Source organism: Podarcis filfolensis, assembly GCF_964270895.1.
Source record: "Podarcis filfolensis genome assembly, chromosome: 11".
Classification (NCBI taxonomy): domain Eukaryota; kingdom Metazoa; phylum Chordata; class Lepidosauria; order Squamata; family Lacertidae; genus Podarcis; species Podarcis filfolensis.
Genome location: NC_139613.1, coordinates 43,392,052 through 43,412,336, shown reverse-complemented (window position 1 = coordinate 43,412,336; position 20,285 = coordinate 43,392,052). Strand labels below are relative to the sequence as shown.

The following is a 20,285-nucleotide window of genomic DNA, read 5'->3' as shown; positions in this document are numbered from 1 at the left end:
CATTATGTAATGCAAGTAATTACTTTAGTTGGAAGCTGCCTTTTCAACATGTTTGCACAAAACTGCAGAAAGTTGAGCAGGAAGAACGGAGCAGGATATATCGCACACACCTGGTTTTTATTTATAAATCCCTAAAGTGGAGAGGCCAAGATTTATCAGCTCTGTTTCAAAGCTTCTCCTCATAGAACGCGCACAGTTAGGTAGTTGATGGTGTGGTGACAGGGAGCAGCATAAAGCATCTATTTTTCTGCTATGGAGACTTGCCATCAGCCATGCTCAGTTTGAATGATCAGCCTAGTCCTATGGGTGAAAAAGCTCAACAGCTTGATGCATTTCTCCTAGATAAGCTGGTGTCCTTCTGTATTTCTAGAATAGCTGCAGGTTTGTCCAAAGTGCTTAGGGATTATGGGGAAATGGTTGGTACTTAATTGAATTAATTGAAATGGACTCACAGAGGTTGAAGAAAAAGGTTGACACCGAATATGAAACTTAAATCTAAAAATTCCGTCTTCAAAGGGCCCTGTGTGAGGGGCAGGGTAGAGAGGGTGGTGGGAGGCTGGGGAAAACTTCAGGTGAGAGCTGGTAGGATTCACTCTTCTGTGTGTGGAATAAGGGTTAAGATTTAATTTGGATGGAGGGCTCCGTAATTTCCTTTCCTTCTATTCCCTTCTTCTTTCCTTCTTTCATTCCTTTCCTTCTTTTTGCTTTTTTCTAATTTTCTTTTCTAGATTAGTGTGATTCCCCCCCCCCCCCAATTTTTTAAAATTAATTTTCACAAAATTATAAATGAACAAAACAAACAAACGTAAATCATAATCTTATTAAAAATTATACTTATTAACATTGTTAAGTGACTTCCTCGCTTCCCCTTGGTTGAATTTCCATGCATATCCATTTTAGCTTAGTGTGATTTTTATCGTGTTTTATGTTGAAAACGTTTAATAAAACTTGGTGTGTTTTTTCAAAAATGCCATCTTCGGCTCCTTTTATGTTTTAATGAACCATTATTATTTAAATGCATTTCAGCTCTTCCTTTTTATTTTGTACCTGTTTAATACAGTGCAGTTACATTTTAACTTTGATGAAACACTAGAGGACCCTACTGTGCATTTACAGACACTTCAAAGTCCAATTTTAACATGTGTGGCTAAGTTACATAAGCACATAAGGGGAGCCTTTTGGATCAGGCCAATGGCCCATCTAGTTCAGCATCCTATGCTCACAGAGGTCAACCAAGATACCTGTGGGAAGCCTGCAAGCAGGACCCGAGTGCAACAACACTCTGCCCACCAGTGGTTCCCCATAACTGGTATTCAGAGGCTGGGACGCGGGTGGTGCTGTGGTCTAAACCACTGAGACTCTTGGACTTGCCAATCAGAAGGTCGGCAGTTTGAATCCCCACGACAGGATGAGCTCCAGTTGCTCTGTCCCAGCTCCTGCCAACCTAGCAGTCCGAAAGCATACCGACACAAATAAATAAATAGGTACCACTGCGGTGGGAAGGTAAAGGTGTTTCTGTGCACTCTGGCACAGTAGATCCATTGAAAGTAATAGACCTAGGTTAGTTGTGTCTATTTATTTCAAAGTGTCTACTCTGAGCAGGACTAGCATTGGACACAGCCCATTGGCTCAGAGATTGATGCTCAATTTCAGAGATAACATATAAAATCAGACTTTTAAAAAGCTGTATGTTCAAATAAAAATAAGCACGTAGCGAGCACAGTAATTTATCTTGCCTTTCTGAGGTTCCCAGTGGCATACTACGGAACAGCTGTCCCACCTCCTTGATTGTAATAGAATGTAGTGTTTTGTTTTAAAGGTATATATCTGGATCTCAAAATTAATTACTTCAGTGTTTCCAACTGGATAAATGATTAAGAACCAATTGTGAAATTACACTCTGAAATGAAACACTCAGGGCTTGTTAATGCTTTTCTTGGCATGAGGAAAGGACGTATAGGTCTCTAATATTAAATGGTGTTTCAAAAGGGCGAGTTAGCACTTTGTTTGCCAAATGGACTTTCAAAAGCTGTCTTTGGTTACAAAGCTTGACTGTCTTTGTGTAAATCATGGAGTGGCTACAGTAAAATAGCTTTGTTCGAAAAGATAATCTCTGGCAGGCAGCATCAAAGGTTTGAAATTCTGGAAAGGGTGAAAAGAAATCCCTGCTTTTACACTGATTTATCCTGTAGGTCAGCAGCACCTCTGTGAAATTTGCCTGGGAATTATGGGATATTTGCTGTGTTGGGGGGGGGCCTCCACCCTTTCACTGAATCAAAAGTTTTCTGCTTTTTAAAATTATTTTTATTTAACAATGAAAAAGAAGACATGCCTAGAATCCAGCAGGTGGGAGGTGAGAGTGAAGTTACTGCTTTTAGGGAGTTTTACTGCAATTTGGAGCATTGGTTTTTATAGTATCTAAATTTATGAGTTCATATTTTTATGGTATAGTCTCATGACACATTCACTGTGCTCCATCATGCCCTGTTCCCCGTGTTGCTGTTCTTGATTTACAACTCGTGTGACTATGAATCATTCTCCTGGAAGGTCCCTTAATCCCTTGATAAACCTAAATAATGTGTAGTGTTTTTAATTTATGAGCTGAGCCATCTTATACCTAGAAGAAGGAGCATTTGCCTAAAACTTTGGTCAGCGATCAGTGGATTTAGATGTGTCTCATCTAAGTGCTATATAACACTGCGCACTCACAAGATTGTATATATGTGACCTGCACATGGAAGGAACAAAGCGTAGTCTCTTTCTAAAATGCATTTATTACATATCACATTTATTTCCAACCTTCCTTCCATGTTGGACCACAGGGCATCATACATAAGAGTTCCCTGTCCGTTTCCTGCCCGGATCCAGACCCAGTTTAACCTTTAGCAGCACTGCTGCAGTATGTGCCTTCAGGAGATAATCTAAGCTCCTGCTGTCTAGTTTTCTGTGTAGACGGCTTTTTGGTTTGTATGGGGAAACATTTATTTTTGTTTGTTTGACCCATTTTGTACGCTGCTTAACACCGTAGTCTCTAAGCTGTGCATTCAGTGAGGTTTCAAAACAGATACAGTGGTACCTCGGGTTAAGTACTTAATTCGTTCCGGAGGTCTGTTCTTAAGCTGAAACTGTTCTTAACCTGAAGCACCACTTTAGCTAATGGGGCCTCCCCTGCTGCCGCACTGCCAGAGCACGATTTCTGTTCTCATCCTGAAGCAAAGTTCTTAACCTGAAGCACTATTTCTGGGTTAGCGGAGTCTGTAACCTGAAGCGTATGTAACCCGAGGTACCACTGTACAAAAGATGAAAGAAGTTTTTAAAATTCACCATAAAATTGTGTGAACCCTACTTAGCAGAGTGAAATGGCATAGCGGTTTAAGTCAAATGTTGTCCCGCTTCTCAAGAGCCAGGGTTGTGTAGTGGTTAAAGTGTTGGAGGAGAATGGTTCAAATTCCCACTCAGCCATGAAGCTCACTGGGTGTCCCTTGGCCAGCCACTCACTCACTCACTCTCGGTCCGTCCTACCTCACAGGATTGTTGTAAGGGTGAAATGGGGACAACAAGGAAAGGTGGGGTGTCAGTGTCATAACCATTCAATCAAAGCCAACGTATTCATGATTTACATACTTAAGTCATCAAAACCAATATAATTAAAACCCAGTTCTTAGGGAGAACTAGGTGTCAGAGGACAAAAGGTGTTGTTTTTTGAGCAAAGTAAAAACCAGCAGCCAGGAGAGGAAGCGAAAGTACTCACTGATAGCTTGCAGCATCTTCCAGTCTTTTTTTATTTTTTAAGATGTTGGTGCCACTATATGTTAGAGCCCAGTGAGGCCTCCTGTCAGGGTGGTTTTCCTCTTCTGAAATGAACATATTTATTATTTTATAGTTGATGCCTTGAAGGTCAGGAGAGTCCCCTTTGTTCCTTGTAGGCTGTCCAAGGCCTATTTTTGTTTGTAGTGGCTAAATGCGAGTTGATGGAAAGCTCTTATGCCCTCGTTTGTCTTTCACAGGGTGAATTGAAGATATAGTCTCCCAGCTGAACTACTATGAGGTCAGAAGCCTTGCTGCTATATTTCACACTGCTACACTTTGCTGGGGCTGATTTCCCAGAAGATCCTGAACCAATCAGTATTTCGCATGGCAACTGTGAGTATGAAAGGCAGGGAAACTGCGCTTAGATTTCTTGTCCCCCAAGTTTCAATTCATGGCTTACTGGTCAGTGAGATTTAAATCTGTGAGTACTACGCTCTTGTTTCCTGCTGCATCTCCATAGACCTATCTTTCCTTTATCCCAGACCCTCCAAGTGTCCCTATTTTCCAGCAACATTCCCAGATTTACAGAAGCCATCCAGGCTTTTTTTATTTGCTCCCAAAATGTCCCGCTCTTCCTTAGAACATCCCTGTTTTCATCGGAGTAATGTTGGCAGGCACGGAGTTATCCGACCCCCAAGCCATCTGAAGACAGCCCTGTATAGGGAAGCTTTTTAATGTTTAGTGTTTCATTTTGTGTTTATATATGTTGGAAGCCGCCCAGAGTGGCTGGGGCAACCGAGTCAAATGGTGGGGTATAAATAGTAACATTATTATTATCACAGTCATACCTTGGATCTCAAATGCCTTGGCTTCCGAACAAATCAGCTCCCGAACAATTGAAACCAGGAAGTGAGTGTTCTGGTTTTCGAACAATTTTCGGGAGCCAAACATCCGGCGCGGCTTCCGATTGACTGCAGGAGCTTCCTGCAGCCAATCAGAAGCTCTGCGTTGGTTTCCAAACGTTTTGGAAGTTGAACGGACTTCCGGAAAGGATTCTGTTCAACTTCCAAGGTACAACTGTTATTATTATTATTATTATTATTATTATTATTATTATTATTATTGAATAGTGTGTCCCTATCTTCATTGGAGAAAATGTTGGAGGGTATGCTATTCTGCATGCTAACCCTATCCTTTTGCTACAAACCAGTAAACAAAAACTTGCATTGAAGAGAGCGAGTTCCCGCACCTGCTTTTGGTTGTATCTCAACCCACTGTCCTCTTCAACCTGGTACCTCTCTCTTTCAACAAAAAAATGCCACTTTTCATGAAACAGCTCAACCGACAATCTGTGAAGTACTATTTCTATGAACGTCCTTTCAGTGGTGCTCAAACCAGAATTAGCCACGTCTTAGTATGAGCAATTAGATGTACCACAGACAAATCCTTAACAAGATAACCAAATTCTGGGGGAAACACACCATTTAGCACAGAAATGATGATGCATATGCTAAATTGCTGTGTGCGCGCGCATGTGTACTCCATTTTTGCAGTTGTAATGTAAAACAAAATTTAGAAAGAAATAGTTTCCATTCTAGACCAGCTCTTAGTGGCAGCCTGCCTAGAAGCAGATTAGCATAATATTCTCTTGCCCATCAGGATTTAGATGTGTAAATGAGGAAACCTTTCACAGTATCTGGCTGTACAATGCCAGTCAAAAGTGGTTCTTGTAAAAAATTCCGTTTTAGTTTCTACATTGTACTGAAGTGCTTTGAGCCACATCACCAAATCTATAACTTGTAGTATTTGAGCAATATTTGCTCCATCCAAATGGGATAACGAAAGTCTTCATTGCTTTGATAAACCTAAACTAATGGAAGAAAAGGTACAAGGAGAATCCTGGGAACATGGAAGCCTATATTTGTTTCTTCTTGGCTACATACATACAAACTGTACACTCAACCAGTTCTGAAGAAACAGTTGCAGTCTAAAGCCAAGGAGGTCCAAAATTAGGCTATTTTTTTGCCAAAATGCAAGAACTGCATAATTTACACATGAAGTTTCCTCTCTAGAGTTATACATGTTCATCATCAGTTTCACATCTCTGTACTACAGTATATATTTATGTAGCTGTTTTTTAAATCTCCTGTTGGGTTACCTGGAACAATCAAACCCACCAATCAGACTTAGCCTTTGGTACCATCTGGATGTGTCTCAAACTGTCAGATAATATAAATTTCTCTCAGTGCTACCCCTGTAACTGAACAATGGATTCAGCATTCAAGACAATTAGGATGTAGTGAGTTTCTACCTTCACTGTTTGTCAAAATTATAGGTAAGTGGATTAGAGGTATAATCTAGCTATGGCAATAGGCCAAAATGCTGACACCTTCGTCCTAGAGTCCATTAAAATCACTATGGCTTATTTCCTGGAAGATATATTTAGGTTTACAATATAATTTCATTTTCATGGTGTAATTGACAGTGTCCGCTTCCCAAATTAGAATCGGAAATAACAGTTCTTTTGTCATATTGTCTGGTCATCCTGAAATATTTCATAGCAGAGGAATGGGCATGCATACATCAGTACATCCACTCAGTTATAACATGTCAGGCAGACAATCCACATGGAGGTAGACTCCACAAAAGAAATAAAAAAGATTTTACAAACCAGGTTCCATGTGAAGTGCCTGCACTGCATATATATTTTTTTGCGACAGAGGACACAGGGAACTCTTCAGTCATGTAAAGAGGTCACCAGCCCAGTAAGGGACTTTATAACACAATTTGAGAATACCTGATTTTGATGGTGTTAGGGTGCATCCAGTAGTCCACACATTTTTTTTTGCCAATTAATTTTTATTCATTTTTTGAATTTATAACCCATCAACGCCAAATTAAAACTAATTCGATACTTCTTCTTTTTTCAAAAACTGGCTTTCCGCTGTCTTTCTCAGATATTTCCGTGCTGCTTATTTTACAGATTTGACATCCTTTTTTTTTTAGCAAATTCCTCATTCCTCAGCTGTCCCTTTACCAACTCTTGCATATAGCTAAAACAAAGTTATATCAAATAACAACAAGGTTATATATTAATTTAAAGGTTATAGTTATTTAAATCTTTCATTCTTCTTTCTAACTTGCATGCAACTACATTTTCAATCTCCGGTAGTTTCCATTCTCTGCCTGCTTGCGCAATCATCATTAGTGGTCCACACATTTTGACTGCCTTAGTAGCCATCTAGAATGTGTGATCACTGCCGATCCTGCACTGCTTTGTGGGATGGAAGGGATTTTGCTTGACATCATGTTGAGCTGCATGGGTGTTCGGAAGCAGGGGACGTTTATCTGCTTCCAAAGCAAAGTGCAACTTAAGGGAAGAGACCCTGCCTTTCTAACAAGTTCTGGGACACAGGAGAAGGGGCTCCCAATGAGGTCCCAAACAACATTAAATTAAGTCAAATCTCTAGCCAATTTCTCTCTGCCTTGGAAAAGGGACTCACCAGAGCAAAAGCTACTGTGACCAGTGGCAACCTAGAAGATGTATTTGTGAAGCTCTGGATGCTTTCTGTACTGTACTGCAGAATTTATATTTCAAGGGCAATAAACTAAACTGACTAAACAAAGAGCTACTAGATTGCTAGAGGGTTTGCTCAATCCCCTGAACCGCATCACTCACACCGGCCTCATTTACCTCTGCATTTGCTATTATGGATTAGTGGCAGTCATCACAGCAGCGCAGTGTGGCTTGTGCATCTCCCTCACCCCCCAGAAGATGGTATTTTTTCTATAGTGTAATCACTGAAAGATGTGTGAAATTAGCAGTTGATTAGAGTATTATGGTTTTCAAGTCGGCTCCTTCCCATAAAAGTCTCGCTAGTCCATTCTGAAGCCGCCATCTCTGATGCTTCAGAATAAAATTAGGTAAAATAAGAGAATGCAATCTACTTTCCATAAACAACCTCATAAGACTGTCTGCGAAGAAAATAAAAAGCAGATGCTTTTGTAGATGCAAAGCTCAATTAATGGCTCCCCTCTGTTCCTAAAAATAAGCACAATTAGAATGTTACCCTCATCATGTGGGCAGCCCGTAGATCTGCCAGTTTGGTATCTTTCAGTACTTTGTTATAATCACTAGACAGCGTGGCTACTGCTGTAATTGCTGGCCTTCTATAAAACACTGTTATGCTGTCAGATCGTCTTTGGCAGGCAGAATCCAGCTATTTAAAACTGCAAAGAGTGAATATAAACCCAGGTGTAAATGCTGGATTGCCTATTAACTTCTAGCAATTAAATGCTCTTCTTGGGGGAGGGGGAGGATAACAATTTTTAAAATTGTGAAGAGTATAACATCCCTTTTGTGAGAACGAAGAACCGATCTTGTTGAGCAGGACTATTTGTTGTGTGGATGATTAACCCTATATGCCAAGAGAAAGAAATTGGGGCAGGAATTCTGGATCCTGCATTTGAGGATAGACCATCTGAACAACTGTTTACATGCTTTCACTGAGTGTCTCTCGACTTTTCTTCTTTCAACTCCTCTCTGTTTCCTACAGATACAAAACAGTATCCGGTGTTTGTGGGTCACAAGCCAGGACATAACGCCCCACAGAGGCACAAACTGGACGTCCAGTTGCTCATGATAATGGACAGAACCCTCTACATTGCTGCTAGGTCAGTTCTTGTTCTTTTTTCTTCCGAACTCTCAACAACGCAGAACTCTTCTTTTTGGTTTATTTCATAGCTCAAAGTGAGAGTGACACGAGAAGGGAACATGAGGCCTTCCACGATTGTGTGAATTGTCCATTGCAAATGAATCACCCCATACATCAATTTCAAACCTTGTTTTTTGCAAGCTTACCTCCAACTCGGGAATCGTCGTAGCTGTTTCTCCCTGCTGACGTTTCACCCCAGACTGTAATACAGTCATGGGGAAAAGAAATCTGTGGTTTTACATATCAGGACGTAATAACAATCATCTGTTCCTTATCAGGACTTAAAATTAGGTAAATACAACCTCAGATGAACCATAACAAATGACATATTGCACTGTGTCAAATGATTACTATTCTGTCCTGATATGTAAAACCACAGAATTCAAAGAGGGTGCACTTTCTTTTCCCCATGACTGTATGTACCACAGCCTCACGCATAGATACAGGAAGAATTTCCCATCGGCACCAGATATTCATGTGGGCAAACCCTAGAGGTTTGCAACATTCGTATCATTGGGAGTCACCCTGTGAAAAGCTCTTCTGTATGGTGCAGTGGGGAAATGATAGATCTCCACAGGGAAGTGTCTACCTCAGGGGTCATGTAAGTTAGAGACTTCCTCCATCATACCCTATCGGTAGACAAAAGACTAAAGAAGGGCCACAGATCTAGCTATCTATGAATGCCAGCTATTGGAGACCACAAATGGGAAAGGGCTATTGTGTTCGTGTCTTGCTTGTGGGCTCCTGATAGGGACCTGGTTGGCCTGTGTGGGAACAGCATGGTCTTTGGTCTGAACCAGCAGGGATCTCCATACATTCTGAAGGATAAGCCATTCATATAGATGGAGCCCACTCGCTAGGCCCAGCCTTGAGCAATAGACCCAATATTATTGGTGCATGGTCTAATAGGTAGGGGGAAAGCAAAAGAAAAGAGTTTCTGACTAAATGTGTCTATATTTAAGTTGAACTTTGTTGCACTTAGAAACATGGAAGTCATCAATAGATGAACCATAGTCTTCATAGGGAAAGAAGGTTCCTTCAACAACGACGAAAAAGGCAGTTATGTGGGAGGCAAGAAATGACTTGGCTGGCCTCCATCCCTCCTCAACGTTTCCCTTTGGCTTTTTAAAAAAATGCAGCCTCAAGGGCTTGGTACCCCAGTTGGAATTTATTTGTATTCCAAGAGTCGTGTTATATGTCCAGTTGGGGCTTAATGCTGTAAAGTCCTGCTGGCTGATGCCTTCAGCATTTTTTACCAGAGCAATTCATAATATACAGTAGCTGCTCCGCACTTGGGAATATTGGAATCATTATGTTTTTAAAAGAGTTTTTGATTTAAAGTACACAACTAATTGCCTGTTTTGGAGAATAAACAAGAATAATCCATGTTGCATGAGTACATATTTGAAGCAGAATTAAAATTTAATGTCATTGGGATACTAAGCATATTTTATAGTAAAGCAAAGAGACCAGGAGAGAGAACGGAGGGGGAAAGATGTGTTTACACTTCATTTCTTTCAAAGGATTTGGCAAGTTTAATGTTAATTATTATTATGGGACCTAGCTGCTGAGCCAGCTTCCTTCTTTGTGGTCTTTTTGGAAGCAGCAGTGAGCAAAGTTTTAAAGCTCTTAGTAGAAAAGTCACAATTAAGGGCAAGGTCTTATTCAGCAGCACGAAGTCCAACAGGGGCTTGTGGTGCAGGTTGGGCGTCTTGCTTTAGTAGGCGCCAATTTTTGAAAGTATCAGCTTATTAGCACTCTTGCTCTGCGTACCAGTTGAGTTGTGTGAGTTGGCCCGAAATGTTCTCTCAAATTCTTGAGTGCCTGCATAAGGTCTAGTTTACGTGACCATCTGGACAAGTGGCAAGCACTTCAAATAGCTGTGTTCATTGGCTTTCTGCCCAAGGGGAGCTGCTTGGGCATAGGCCTCTCAGCATATGTCTAGCATTTCACGGCTAATCCGCACTGGGGTTGCATGGAAACACCCTATGCATATTTCCCTCCTGTGACCGGTTTACCATGGACAAGGGAGGCAAATGATTTCAATAGGGTTTATAGCAGCCAATACATACCCCAAAGTCATGTGAACTGGCATTGGTGGATAGCAATGAAGATTGCTACCTCTTTGAGAATGCTAAACATTTGCCCATTGGGATATGTTAATGCATACTTGATTACACAAAAATTTAAAAGGGCTTTCTAATTAGAAACTAGTTGGGCCAACTTACAATTAGTCAGGTGGCAACTTCAGATGCAATTAGCAAATTAGTTACTCCAGAGCAGTCCTGTTAGAAACTATAGGCGTAGCCCACAACTTCAGTAAGTGAACAGTGAAATGATTCAAGGATGTTGTCATGGTCAAGGCCTGCAAATTTGTGTGTGTGTGTTTATTTGCGCATTCTTATCCCATTTTCCTCCAAGGAGCTTGGGCTGGCATACACAGCTGTTCCCCCTCTCCATTTTATCTTCACGGCATGCTGTTACGCCATAGTTTATCAGGAGAAGTCTTGAAAATGGATAGTGGTGATAATGACAAGGAGGCTGTGGGTCTACTCAGGGAGGGAACCCCACAGAGACTATGATGTCCACAGGCCTTCCAAAATCTGGAGCCTTCATTGCATTGCAATGTTATCTTTCTCTGCTCCAAAGATATGCAAAAACTGTTTTATTCCAAATGTCACTTAAGAGTTTTTTGCTGAGCTAGGAATCTGTGTGACAAGTAAAAATTCAGAGCCTACATCACTTTTATATTTAGGTGAAAACCTGGAAAGTGAATAATTTATTCATAATACAGAGTCACTACCAGGAAATAGTACAAGGAAATTGTTCCTTGGCTCCTGGCTTTTGAGCTGTGGGGCTCCACAAGGCCCCATAAGCATCTCCTATGCTATATATCTATATTGGGGACTGTCATCTGGGCATTTGGTACACAGTATATTGATACTCAGCTCTATCTCCCCATTCCATTGACATCAGGAGAAGCCGTGAAGGTGCTGCATGGGTGTCTGGGGCCAGTGATGAACTGAATGGGGACCAATTAACCGAGTTTGAAACCCAATAAAATGGAAGTGCTACGAATGGGTGATTCCCGTGCCAAGGAATTAGGTATAGAACCTGTTCTGAGAGGGATTGTATTCCTCCTGAAGGAACAGGTCATAGTGTGGGACTACTCTGGGATTCCAGGCTTCTCACTGGCTTCTGTGGCTAGCAGTACTTTTGCCCAGCTTAGGCTGGTTTGGTTTGCCAGCTAAGGCCATTTCTAGACTGGGATAGCCTGGCCTCAGTAGTTCTATGTTCTAGTGATCTCCCACTTTGACTTCTGTAATGTGTTCTACATGGAGCTGTCCTTGGAGATAGCCCAGAGACTGCAGCTAGTACAGCTGCTAGGTTGGTAAGTGGTGCGGACTGATAGGACCATGTGTTACTGGTCCCGAAAGCATTGGTGGTTGCCAGGTGTTAGCACTGCCATAAAAAGCCCCAAATGGCTTGGAACCCAAGATCCTAAAAGAGATGTCTTTCCCAGCCCCAACTATCTCAGACCCTATAATCTGGCGCTAAGGTCTTGGGCTTAGGTCAGGGGCTTCCCAGCTGGTGTTGACCCATGACCACCTTTCAAGTGGTCTTTGTGGAATGCCCTCTCTAGTGAGGTGCTGTTGCCATCATTATTTGCTTTAAGGAGGAAGTTGAAAACATTTATGTTTGTTGTGGTACTTGATGGCTGAAGAATACTGTTTCTGGCAACTCTGAGCTCACTAGGAGCCACAGGTGAGAGCTGAGTGCAGGGTGGGGACCAAAGGTCTGACAATCAACCCCAAAGGAGCACGATGTGTACCACTCCCTAAAATAATAATTAGTGTGAATGAAAATTTGTACCTATAGCTCTGCATCTCCTTTGGCAGTTGTGGTATAACCCCAAGCATAGTGGCAAATATGAATCCAGTCAGAGGTGTTTATCAAGCAGCTTTGTGAATGCATTAATTGAGTTTCTTCTTGGCATAGATCCCTGAGCTACAATATCAGATGTTCCTTTCCACAGTGTTGTTTTCGCCCCAGTTGTCTAAATATAGCAATGTTAAGTATACATTTGTACCCAATTACCTAAAAACAATAAAAACAAATGACTAACATTTGTTGTGGCATCTCAGAAGTACTCCGTGTTTACTTGGGAGCTAATTCTTGGATTTGGTTGTTGTTGTTGTTTAAATCACAAGTATGCCATGTTCATTGTTGCCAAAAGAAGAAGGGGATGCTGGGATAGGAACACAGGAACCTGCCTTACACCAGGTCAGACCATTAGTTCACCCAAGTTTGCATTGTCTTCACAGACTGTCAGTCGTTCTTCAGGATTTCAGATGGAGTCTCTTCCAGACCTATCTGAAGATACTGGGGATTGAGCTTTGAGCCTCTTCTGTATGTGACACAGATGCTCATTGTCATTGAACCTCAGCCCTTCCCCATACAAATGGAGGTTTTACTTGGGCGATTATGAACTCCATTTGATTATAGGAAGGACACTGAACAAAGTAGGGGCCGAGGCACAATCCACACCACTGTAATCGGTGGGAATTAATCAATAAATCAGTGGGGAGTGTATTGCATCCCAGATCTTTACATAGAGCAAAATGGCATATTTGTACGTGCATCACTTAACAGCCACTTAGAGTTGCTTCCAGGTTTGTGTGGGCTCCCAACATGCACCACGCCACTGGGCCCAGGCTCCCCACCCATTGCAATAGGCGGCTGGTGGCCCCAGCTCCTCTCCCTTGTCCTCCATCCTCAAAGCTTTGGACAAGCAGGCAGGTAAAAAAACTTGGGACTCTGCATGGAAAGCAGATAACTCTCCTACTAAATGATGGTAACACTTAAAAACATGTCAAGCGGTAGCTGAGGCTCCAGGTTCCTCCAAATCCGTGCCTTGCTGTTTCATGCAAAACAAAGGTTTTATACCTTCACAGCAAAGCTACCTCCCCATACGTGGAAGGGACATTGTGCTGCTGTTGCAGGACTGGGACTAGTACCATTAAAGAGCTAAGAATAAAATCTGGAGAGGCTCTTACACCCACTACTAGCTCAAAGAAATTTCTGTGTGTCTTTCTCTGAGCTGGTAACAAGTACTAATAGTTCCCACATGGGCTCTTTTAAAGTGCCAGTGATTCCTTGGAGCACTTGACGTCATCAAATTGTCAGCTGCAAAAGGCCTTGGATGGTTAGCCTTATATGCAGCTATTAAGAGCTGAACTCTCGAGGGCCAAGCAGCAGTCTCTATATATTCTGTATGCTTTGTATCTCTTAATTCACCAAGCAGAGATGTTTGATTGGCATGGTGATGTGAGGCAGCCATTGAAGAGAGCAGGATGAGGAGGGACAAGCAAAGTCTGAATCATTTGACAACATTTCTTTTCACACCTATACCAAAGGAGTAGTTTATTTGCTGCTTCCTCTCCTCCTGTGACTTTTACGAGAATATTTAACTTGGGGGGGGGGTGTTAAAGGGTTGTATCCATCTTTGCAAGTGTAGAGGTCCACAGACAGTGTGGCTTCCCCTTCCTCTCATCTAACTCCCCAAACAGGACTGGCCTAACCATGAGGCAATGTGAGGCAACCGCCTCAGGTGGCAAGATCTGTCTTCCAAGGAACACATCAGGTGCTTCTGCTGCCGCGGTGTTCCTCAGCAGCCCTCCCCCAATGCTATCTTCATAGCAGCCCCCTTGAGAATAGGAGACACTGCTGGTCTCCTCCCACCCTTATGGAGGAAATGATGGAAGCTGCCGTCTGAGGTCTCCTAAGGCTTTGCATCCACCTGGTGTGATTCAGAGCACACTCACCCACCCCATGATGGCCTTTGATTTCCAGTTCAACCGTCTGGGAAGGTTGATTTGATCACTACCCCACCCCCACCCCCTTTCTGCCGCTCCTGGTTTAACTCTTCATTCGCTCCTTCTTCCCTGGCCGGTGGGAGGCACCATTTTGTGGTTCGCCTCAGATGCCAAAATGTCTTGGGCCGGCCCTGCCCCCGAATCTCCAAACCCTCTAGGAAGATTGGTTCAGTGAAGAGGGGGGTGAAGTTACATTGCATCAACAGAAGTCTTGTTTCACAAGCGGAATAACAGCGTTGGATGCAACCCAAATATTTGGATCCTGCCCTCTTTCTACTTGCACACCACGCAAGGCTAAAAGTCGCCCCAGCCACCCTGGACGGCTTCCAACACACGTTAAAAACATAATAAAGCATCAAGCACAAAAATACAGTATGCTTGAAAAACACATTATAATAAAAAGAGAGGTAGAGAAGCAGGGGATAAAAACAAAGGTGTTAGATTAAATACATGGTCACATATGGCACTTGACCCTCTCCCGTTACACTTTTGGGTCATCCCTCACAGATATTTGCGGATTTTTTATTCTTATTTTTTTTGCACACACCTGAATGAACCCTTTGCAATTATGCCACACATAAAGGCTGCAGTTGGTGGCCGAGGGTCAGTTGGCACCAGCAATATTTAACTTTCTTCCCCTTACCCAGTTGTGCCATGGTAACCATCTGCAGTGCTGCTGCCTGGGGGTGGGGAAAAACGGAAGTGCTAGGATTGTCTATTTGTGTAAAGAATAACTTAATTAGCAAGAGCTATACAAATCCTCCAAGTAGGAGTTTGGGGAAGGGGGGAGGCGCTAGGCGGCAGCAGGGAAAATAAAACAGCAAAGTCACTTATTGTTAGCGGTTTAGCAAAGCCTAACTAGTTCTTGACAGTTCTTTCAATATTTGCCATTGTGTGAGCAGCTGTGGTTTAAATAACACATATGGAAATGGTTCCGAGTTATCTGGAAATCTGCTTTTGTACATTCAGATTGCTCCAGGAGTTGGCCTCTGCTTTCTCCAAGGGTTGATTGGCAAACCAGTCACTAAGTCATTAGAAGGAGCCAGAGTTAGAATAGAGCTTAGCAACCCAAGCCTGTTTTGAAATCTTTCTGCTTTCATTTTTGCTGGCAATTAACATATACAGAGCTGTGCTAAAAGAGGGCAAGTGGAACATTTCTGAAACCTTGCCAGTGCATAATAATCGCTTGTTCATTTACAATTCAGATTTATTTATTTTTAATTTACTTTCGGTCTGCTTTTGCATAGCAGCACAATTGTGAAAAATCTATTGGGCGAGGAGGGGAAAGCCACGCTGCTGTGTCACCCATGAAGCTGAAATCAAACAAATAGGCAATTTTGCTCTGGTATTGACCTCCAATTGCAGCTCCCCCAATGAAGTCAAGCAAATAACAAGCCAGCGCATTAAAGCTACCTTATAAATAAATGACATGTTCTACTGAAGATGGAATGTCTGAAAAGAAACACATACACAAACTCCTTCCACGGTTTGGCATCTTGCAAAGCAAACTGCCTCTGGTGCAGTGGCAGGCAGCAAAATCATGAAAGCCTGGTTCTGTTAACAATACTGCCCCTATTCTCCCACGTGGGAAGAATTTTGCTTATTATTCTTTGCAGCAACGAGGGTTCTGTGTCTGCTTTAGTTAGAGGGTAACCTTGTTTCCCTCCCAGTCTGTTAAAACTAAACAAATCTTGACAGCAGAGATTTCAAAAATGGAAGTTCTGTGTGCGTATACTACTCTCAGCAGGTTTCCACGGGTCCTTTAAAAGCAGAAGATCATTTAATTTCAACAGCAATTCTTCCTGTAGTGGAGAAGGGGGTTGGGAAATAGAGAGAAGGTTATGTTAAAGGGGTAGAAGGAGAAATGAAATTATGGCTATTTTTTTTTTTTAAGTCTCCAACTGCCCTATTCTTTGCTCCCAATTCAGAGCAGATGCTTCAAGGTTTGATTAGACTGAGTGTTTTGCTTTCCTATCTCCAAGTTGAAAATGCCCTTGTAGTCCGTTGAGCACAGAAGGGGAATGTGTAGAAATATCTCACTTGCACTTCTTGGCCCTATTCTGTGTTTCCAAGGAGAAACTGGCAGAATTTTTTTTTTAAAGAACCTAGTTCTCAGCAAAACAAGAATGAACACGAGCAACTTAGGTAAAGCAATGTTGTCCTCTCTCTGCCAGAGGGTAAATGCTGAAACTCAATTTGGTCATCAAATGCAGCGAAATTAACAGGGCTTTTGGGAACTGTGTGGTTATTGTCAAACCATTTCCCTTCATACTTTCTGTCAAAACATCTTGGCTGTGGTTGGGAAAATAGCCTTGAAACAATGAAGAAAACCTAGCCGCCTTAAAATCTTAAATGGTATCCCTAAAATCCATATGGTATCCAGAGAACCTGACAAAAGATGTTCAGTCAGCTAAACAAGGAGATATTAGAACACACCTGAACAAAACTTATTTGGGTATATGGGACATGGTCGGCTTTTTTTTCAGCCGGAACTCACAGAACTCAGTTTTGGCTCCTCTCAGGTAGCCACCATTGTCATTCTAAGAGAACAAGGGAGGCGTTTATGGTGAGTTCCGACACCACTTTTTCTAAATAAATAGCACTGGACATGGTATTCTGTCCAAAGCCCTTCATAGTAAAGGTAAAGGGACCCCTGACTGTTAGGTCCAGTCGTGGCCGACTCTGGGGTTGCGGCACTCATCTCGCTTTATTGGCCAAGGGAGCCAGCGTACAGCTTCTGGGTCATGTGGCCAGCATGACTAAGCCGCTTCTGGCGAACCAGAGCAGCGCACGGAAACGCCGTTTACCTTCCCGCAGGAGCAGTACCTATTTATCTACTTGCACTTTGACGTGCTTTCAGACTGCTAGGTTGGCAGGAGCAGGGACCGAACAACAGGAGCTCACCCCGTCGTGGGGATTCGAGCTGCTGACCTTCTGATCGGCAAGCCCTAGGCTCTGTGGTTTAACCCACAGCGCCACTCGCGTCACTTCAAGCCCTTCATACACAAGGGTTATTTTTCACAAAATTGTAAGATCCTCATGGGCTGTGTATCTATTAGAATAATCATAGCCATCACTTGTGAATCCGAGGCCCACAAGCTTACAGGCTCCTGTTATGCTCAGCATAGGGATATGGGGATCTCAGGTCTTTGTTTAGTTTGTTTTTCACTAGAACCCCCCCCCCAAGGTCCACCAGCTGGAGAAGCATGCCAAAATGGGCTTGCGAGGCTAGCCAGGAGGAACAGACCTATACTTAGAATTACAGAATAAGATTCATCTGAACACCCTGTTTCCAGTATTAGAAGTAAACTCCCAGTCATTTCACATGATAGTCAGCTCCTTGTTTTCATATAAATGTCCCTTTTTTCAACAGCATCCTTGTTGTGATTGTGGAAGTCGGAAGCCGTCACCATTCCAATTCGCAAAATATATAAGTGAAACAGCTGTTCATGTTGAGTTGATGACCTTTAAGTTTCCTTTCCTTTCCTTCATAAAACATATAAATCAGAAGGTGTATCTCCTAGCTTTCTTTGGAGTTGGCCCCAGGGTCCTGTCCCCCACCCCCACCCCCAAATACGGGCAATGATTTATCTGATTGCAAAGGACTCTTTTTGTGACAATGTCTGAGTTTATTTTGGCATTCATTCTTTCCCCTTTGTTTACAGGGACCATATTTATACTGTTGATATGGATGCATCACATACAGAAGAAATTTATTTTAGCAAAGTAAGTAGCATTCTGTCATTCTCCCACCAAGGACACAGGAAGAAACGGGGGGATAAATTAGAAAAGGAACTTAGCTTCACACTTCTTTCCAACATTGCTCTTAAAATTGCACTGATCAAGGTGGATGGTGCATATTAATCACATAGAGGAGAGCTGGAAGATCTGCCATGTCCCCAGTGAACTTCTGATAAGTGGCTTAGCTGAGATGATAAGTAATCTGCATTGTAATGTCCATCAAATGTCTTACTTGGATCCTGAAGCTTTGTTGAACAGCTAATACCATAGTAATTGGCTATAAGACCCTTTTAATAAGCAAACTCTGCTTACCTATTTAATGAATTTACCATATTTAATGAATATGGTTTTATGTCCAATCACATACTCTCCAACATTTATCCAATGAAAATAGGGACGTCCTATTTGATGATTACTTTATTATTTTATACTCTGCCCATCTGACTGGGTTGTCCCAGTCACTCTGGGAGGCTTCCAACATATATAAAAACATAATAAAATATTAAACTTTTTTTTTAAAAAAAACAATCTTCCCTATACTGCCTTCAGAGGTCTTCTAAAGGTTGTATAGTTACTTACCTCCTTGGCTTGGTGGGTCGTATAATTCCATAACCTCCAGCATTTCTCTGATGAAAATAGGGATGTCCTACCATACCTTTCAACATTTCCCCAATAAAAATAGGGACGTTCTAAGGAAGGTTATAACATTCTGGGATCAAATCAGAAACCAGGATGACATCTGTAAATCCGGGACTGCCCCTGTAAAACAGGCACTTGGGGGATCTGCAATCAAGCAGATTTTTTGTAAAGTTTATTTATTTATTATTATTACTTCATTTTATAATGTATATAATCAAGCAGATATATGCTAAGCAAAACATAGGTTGTTGTTTTTTTCTAATTGGCTTATAAGGACATCTACATTGTACCCAAGGTAAATTAAGATGGAAATTGAAGTGTTTTTCCCGTTCCTCGTTAAGTAGGCCATAAGTGACGTGTGATAAGAAAGAGCTGTACGTAGGTATCAGAGTTGGGAGAAAAAGGCTTGTCTCACTTCTTTGTGTGCATCTGGCACCCTGGGAATGATGACTAACATCATGTTCAAGAGTGGAGCTAAAATTACAGGCTAAACTAACAGACCTGAGAATCAGTTGGGAAAATGGTGATGCAACATCAGTGAAAAAAACACGTTTTACTTGATAAAGATACTTCACAACTGAGTAACAGAGCTATATGTTAGGTGGAAATATTGTCCGCAATATTTGCATAACTGTTGGTATTTTAAGACATGCATTATGTGATTTAAGGTACCCAGACAGTATATCTTTCAGTGGCTCCAGTTATCAACATTTCCCTCCCCTTTGAGTGCAAGTAATTTAAAACAGGTCCGCTCATTAGCCAAAATCTAGTTTATAGAGCAACAAATAAGCGAGTTTGACATTTGTTTTCAGCCAGAGGAGAGTTCAAAGAGAATGGTTTTTGCAAGTAAAAGCTTCTGAAGACAGGAACATAGGAAGCTATCTTATACCAATGCACACCATTGATCAATCCAGCTGAGTATTGTTTGTACTCACTATTTAGCAGCTATTTAGAGTTTTAAAACAGAAGTCTGTCCCCAGCCTTATGTGGCAATGTGGGATCTTCTACCCACAAAGCATGGACTCTTCCACTGAGAGAGAGAACCCTTCCAGTTTGTGAGCCAGTTTTGAGTAAGACAGGTTGCTTGAATCAGATCTCATTGTTTCTCTGTCGTGGGTTCAGGTAGAATGCCAGAGTCCATCTTTGGTTTAAAACGTGGTAGAGTCATAGCTTAGGCATTTGTAGAAGATGGACTGAGATAAGTGAAGGTTGCCCCTCCTGTTTATTGCTGCTGGTTTGATTTTAATTGACATTTTAATTGAAGTTGTAAGTTCATCTGCTGTTTTATATAGCAATATATTTTATGTAACCCACCCAACAATCATTGGTGAAAGTCTGGATATATTTATTTTAGGACTGCCATATGTTTAGAATTTCCTGGGATTTGCCCTTTGGAAATGGCATTCGGGCAGAATTATCTAAAATCGGTTAAAATGTCCGGATTTTCACTTTTTAAAACATGGCAACCCTAATTTATGTAAACCTTGCAAATGTTACTGTGACTAAAAAGTTCAAAATTAGAAGACAAGGCAACAGTCAAATGTGTAACCAATTTTATTTCATT

The 20,285-nt window shown here is 41.8% G+C and overlaps 1 protein-coding gene across 13 annotated transcripts in view; it reads left to right on the top strand.

Moving 5' to 3' along the window:
* The window catches only part of SEMA6A (semaphorin 6A), a 176,674-nt gene that overhangs the window by 88,984 nt on the left and 67,405 nt on the right, over positions 1–20,285 (top strand). For all 13 annotated transcript variants that reach the window (XM_083576612.1, XM_083576617.1, XM_083576616.1 and 10 more), the window contains exons 2-4: positions 4,008–4,143; positions 8,307–8,424; positions 18,007–18,067. In XM_083576612.1, coding sequence (XP_083432738.1) covers positions 4,044–4,143; positions 8,307–8,424; positions 18,007–18,067 — 279 coding nt within the window. In that variant the 5' untranslated portion in view covers positions 4,008–4,043. The remainder of the gene's footprint in view (positions 1–4,007; positions 4,144–8,306; positions 8,425–18,006; positions 18,068–20,285) is intronic.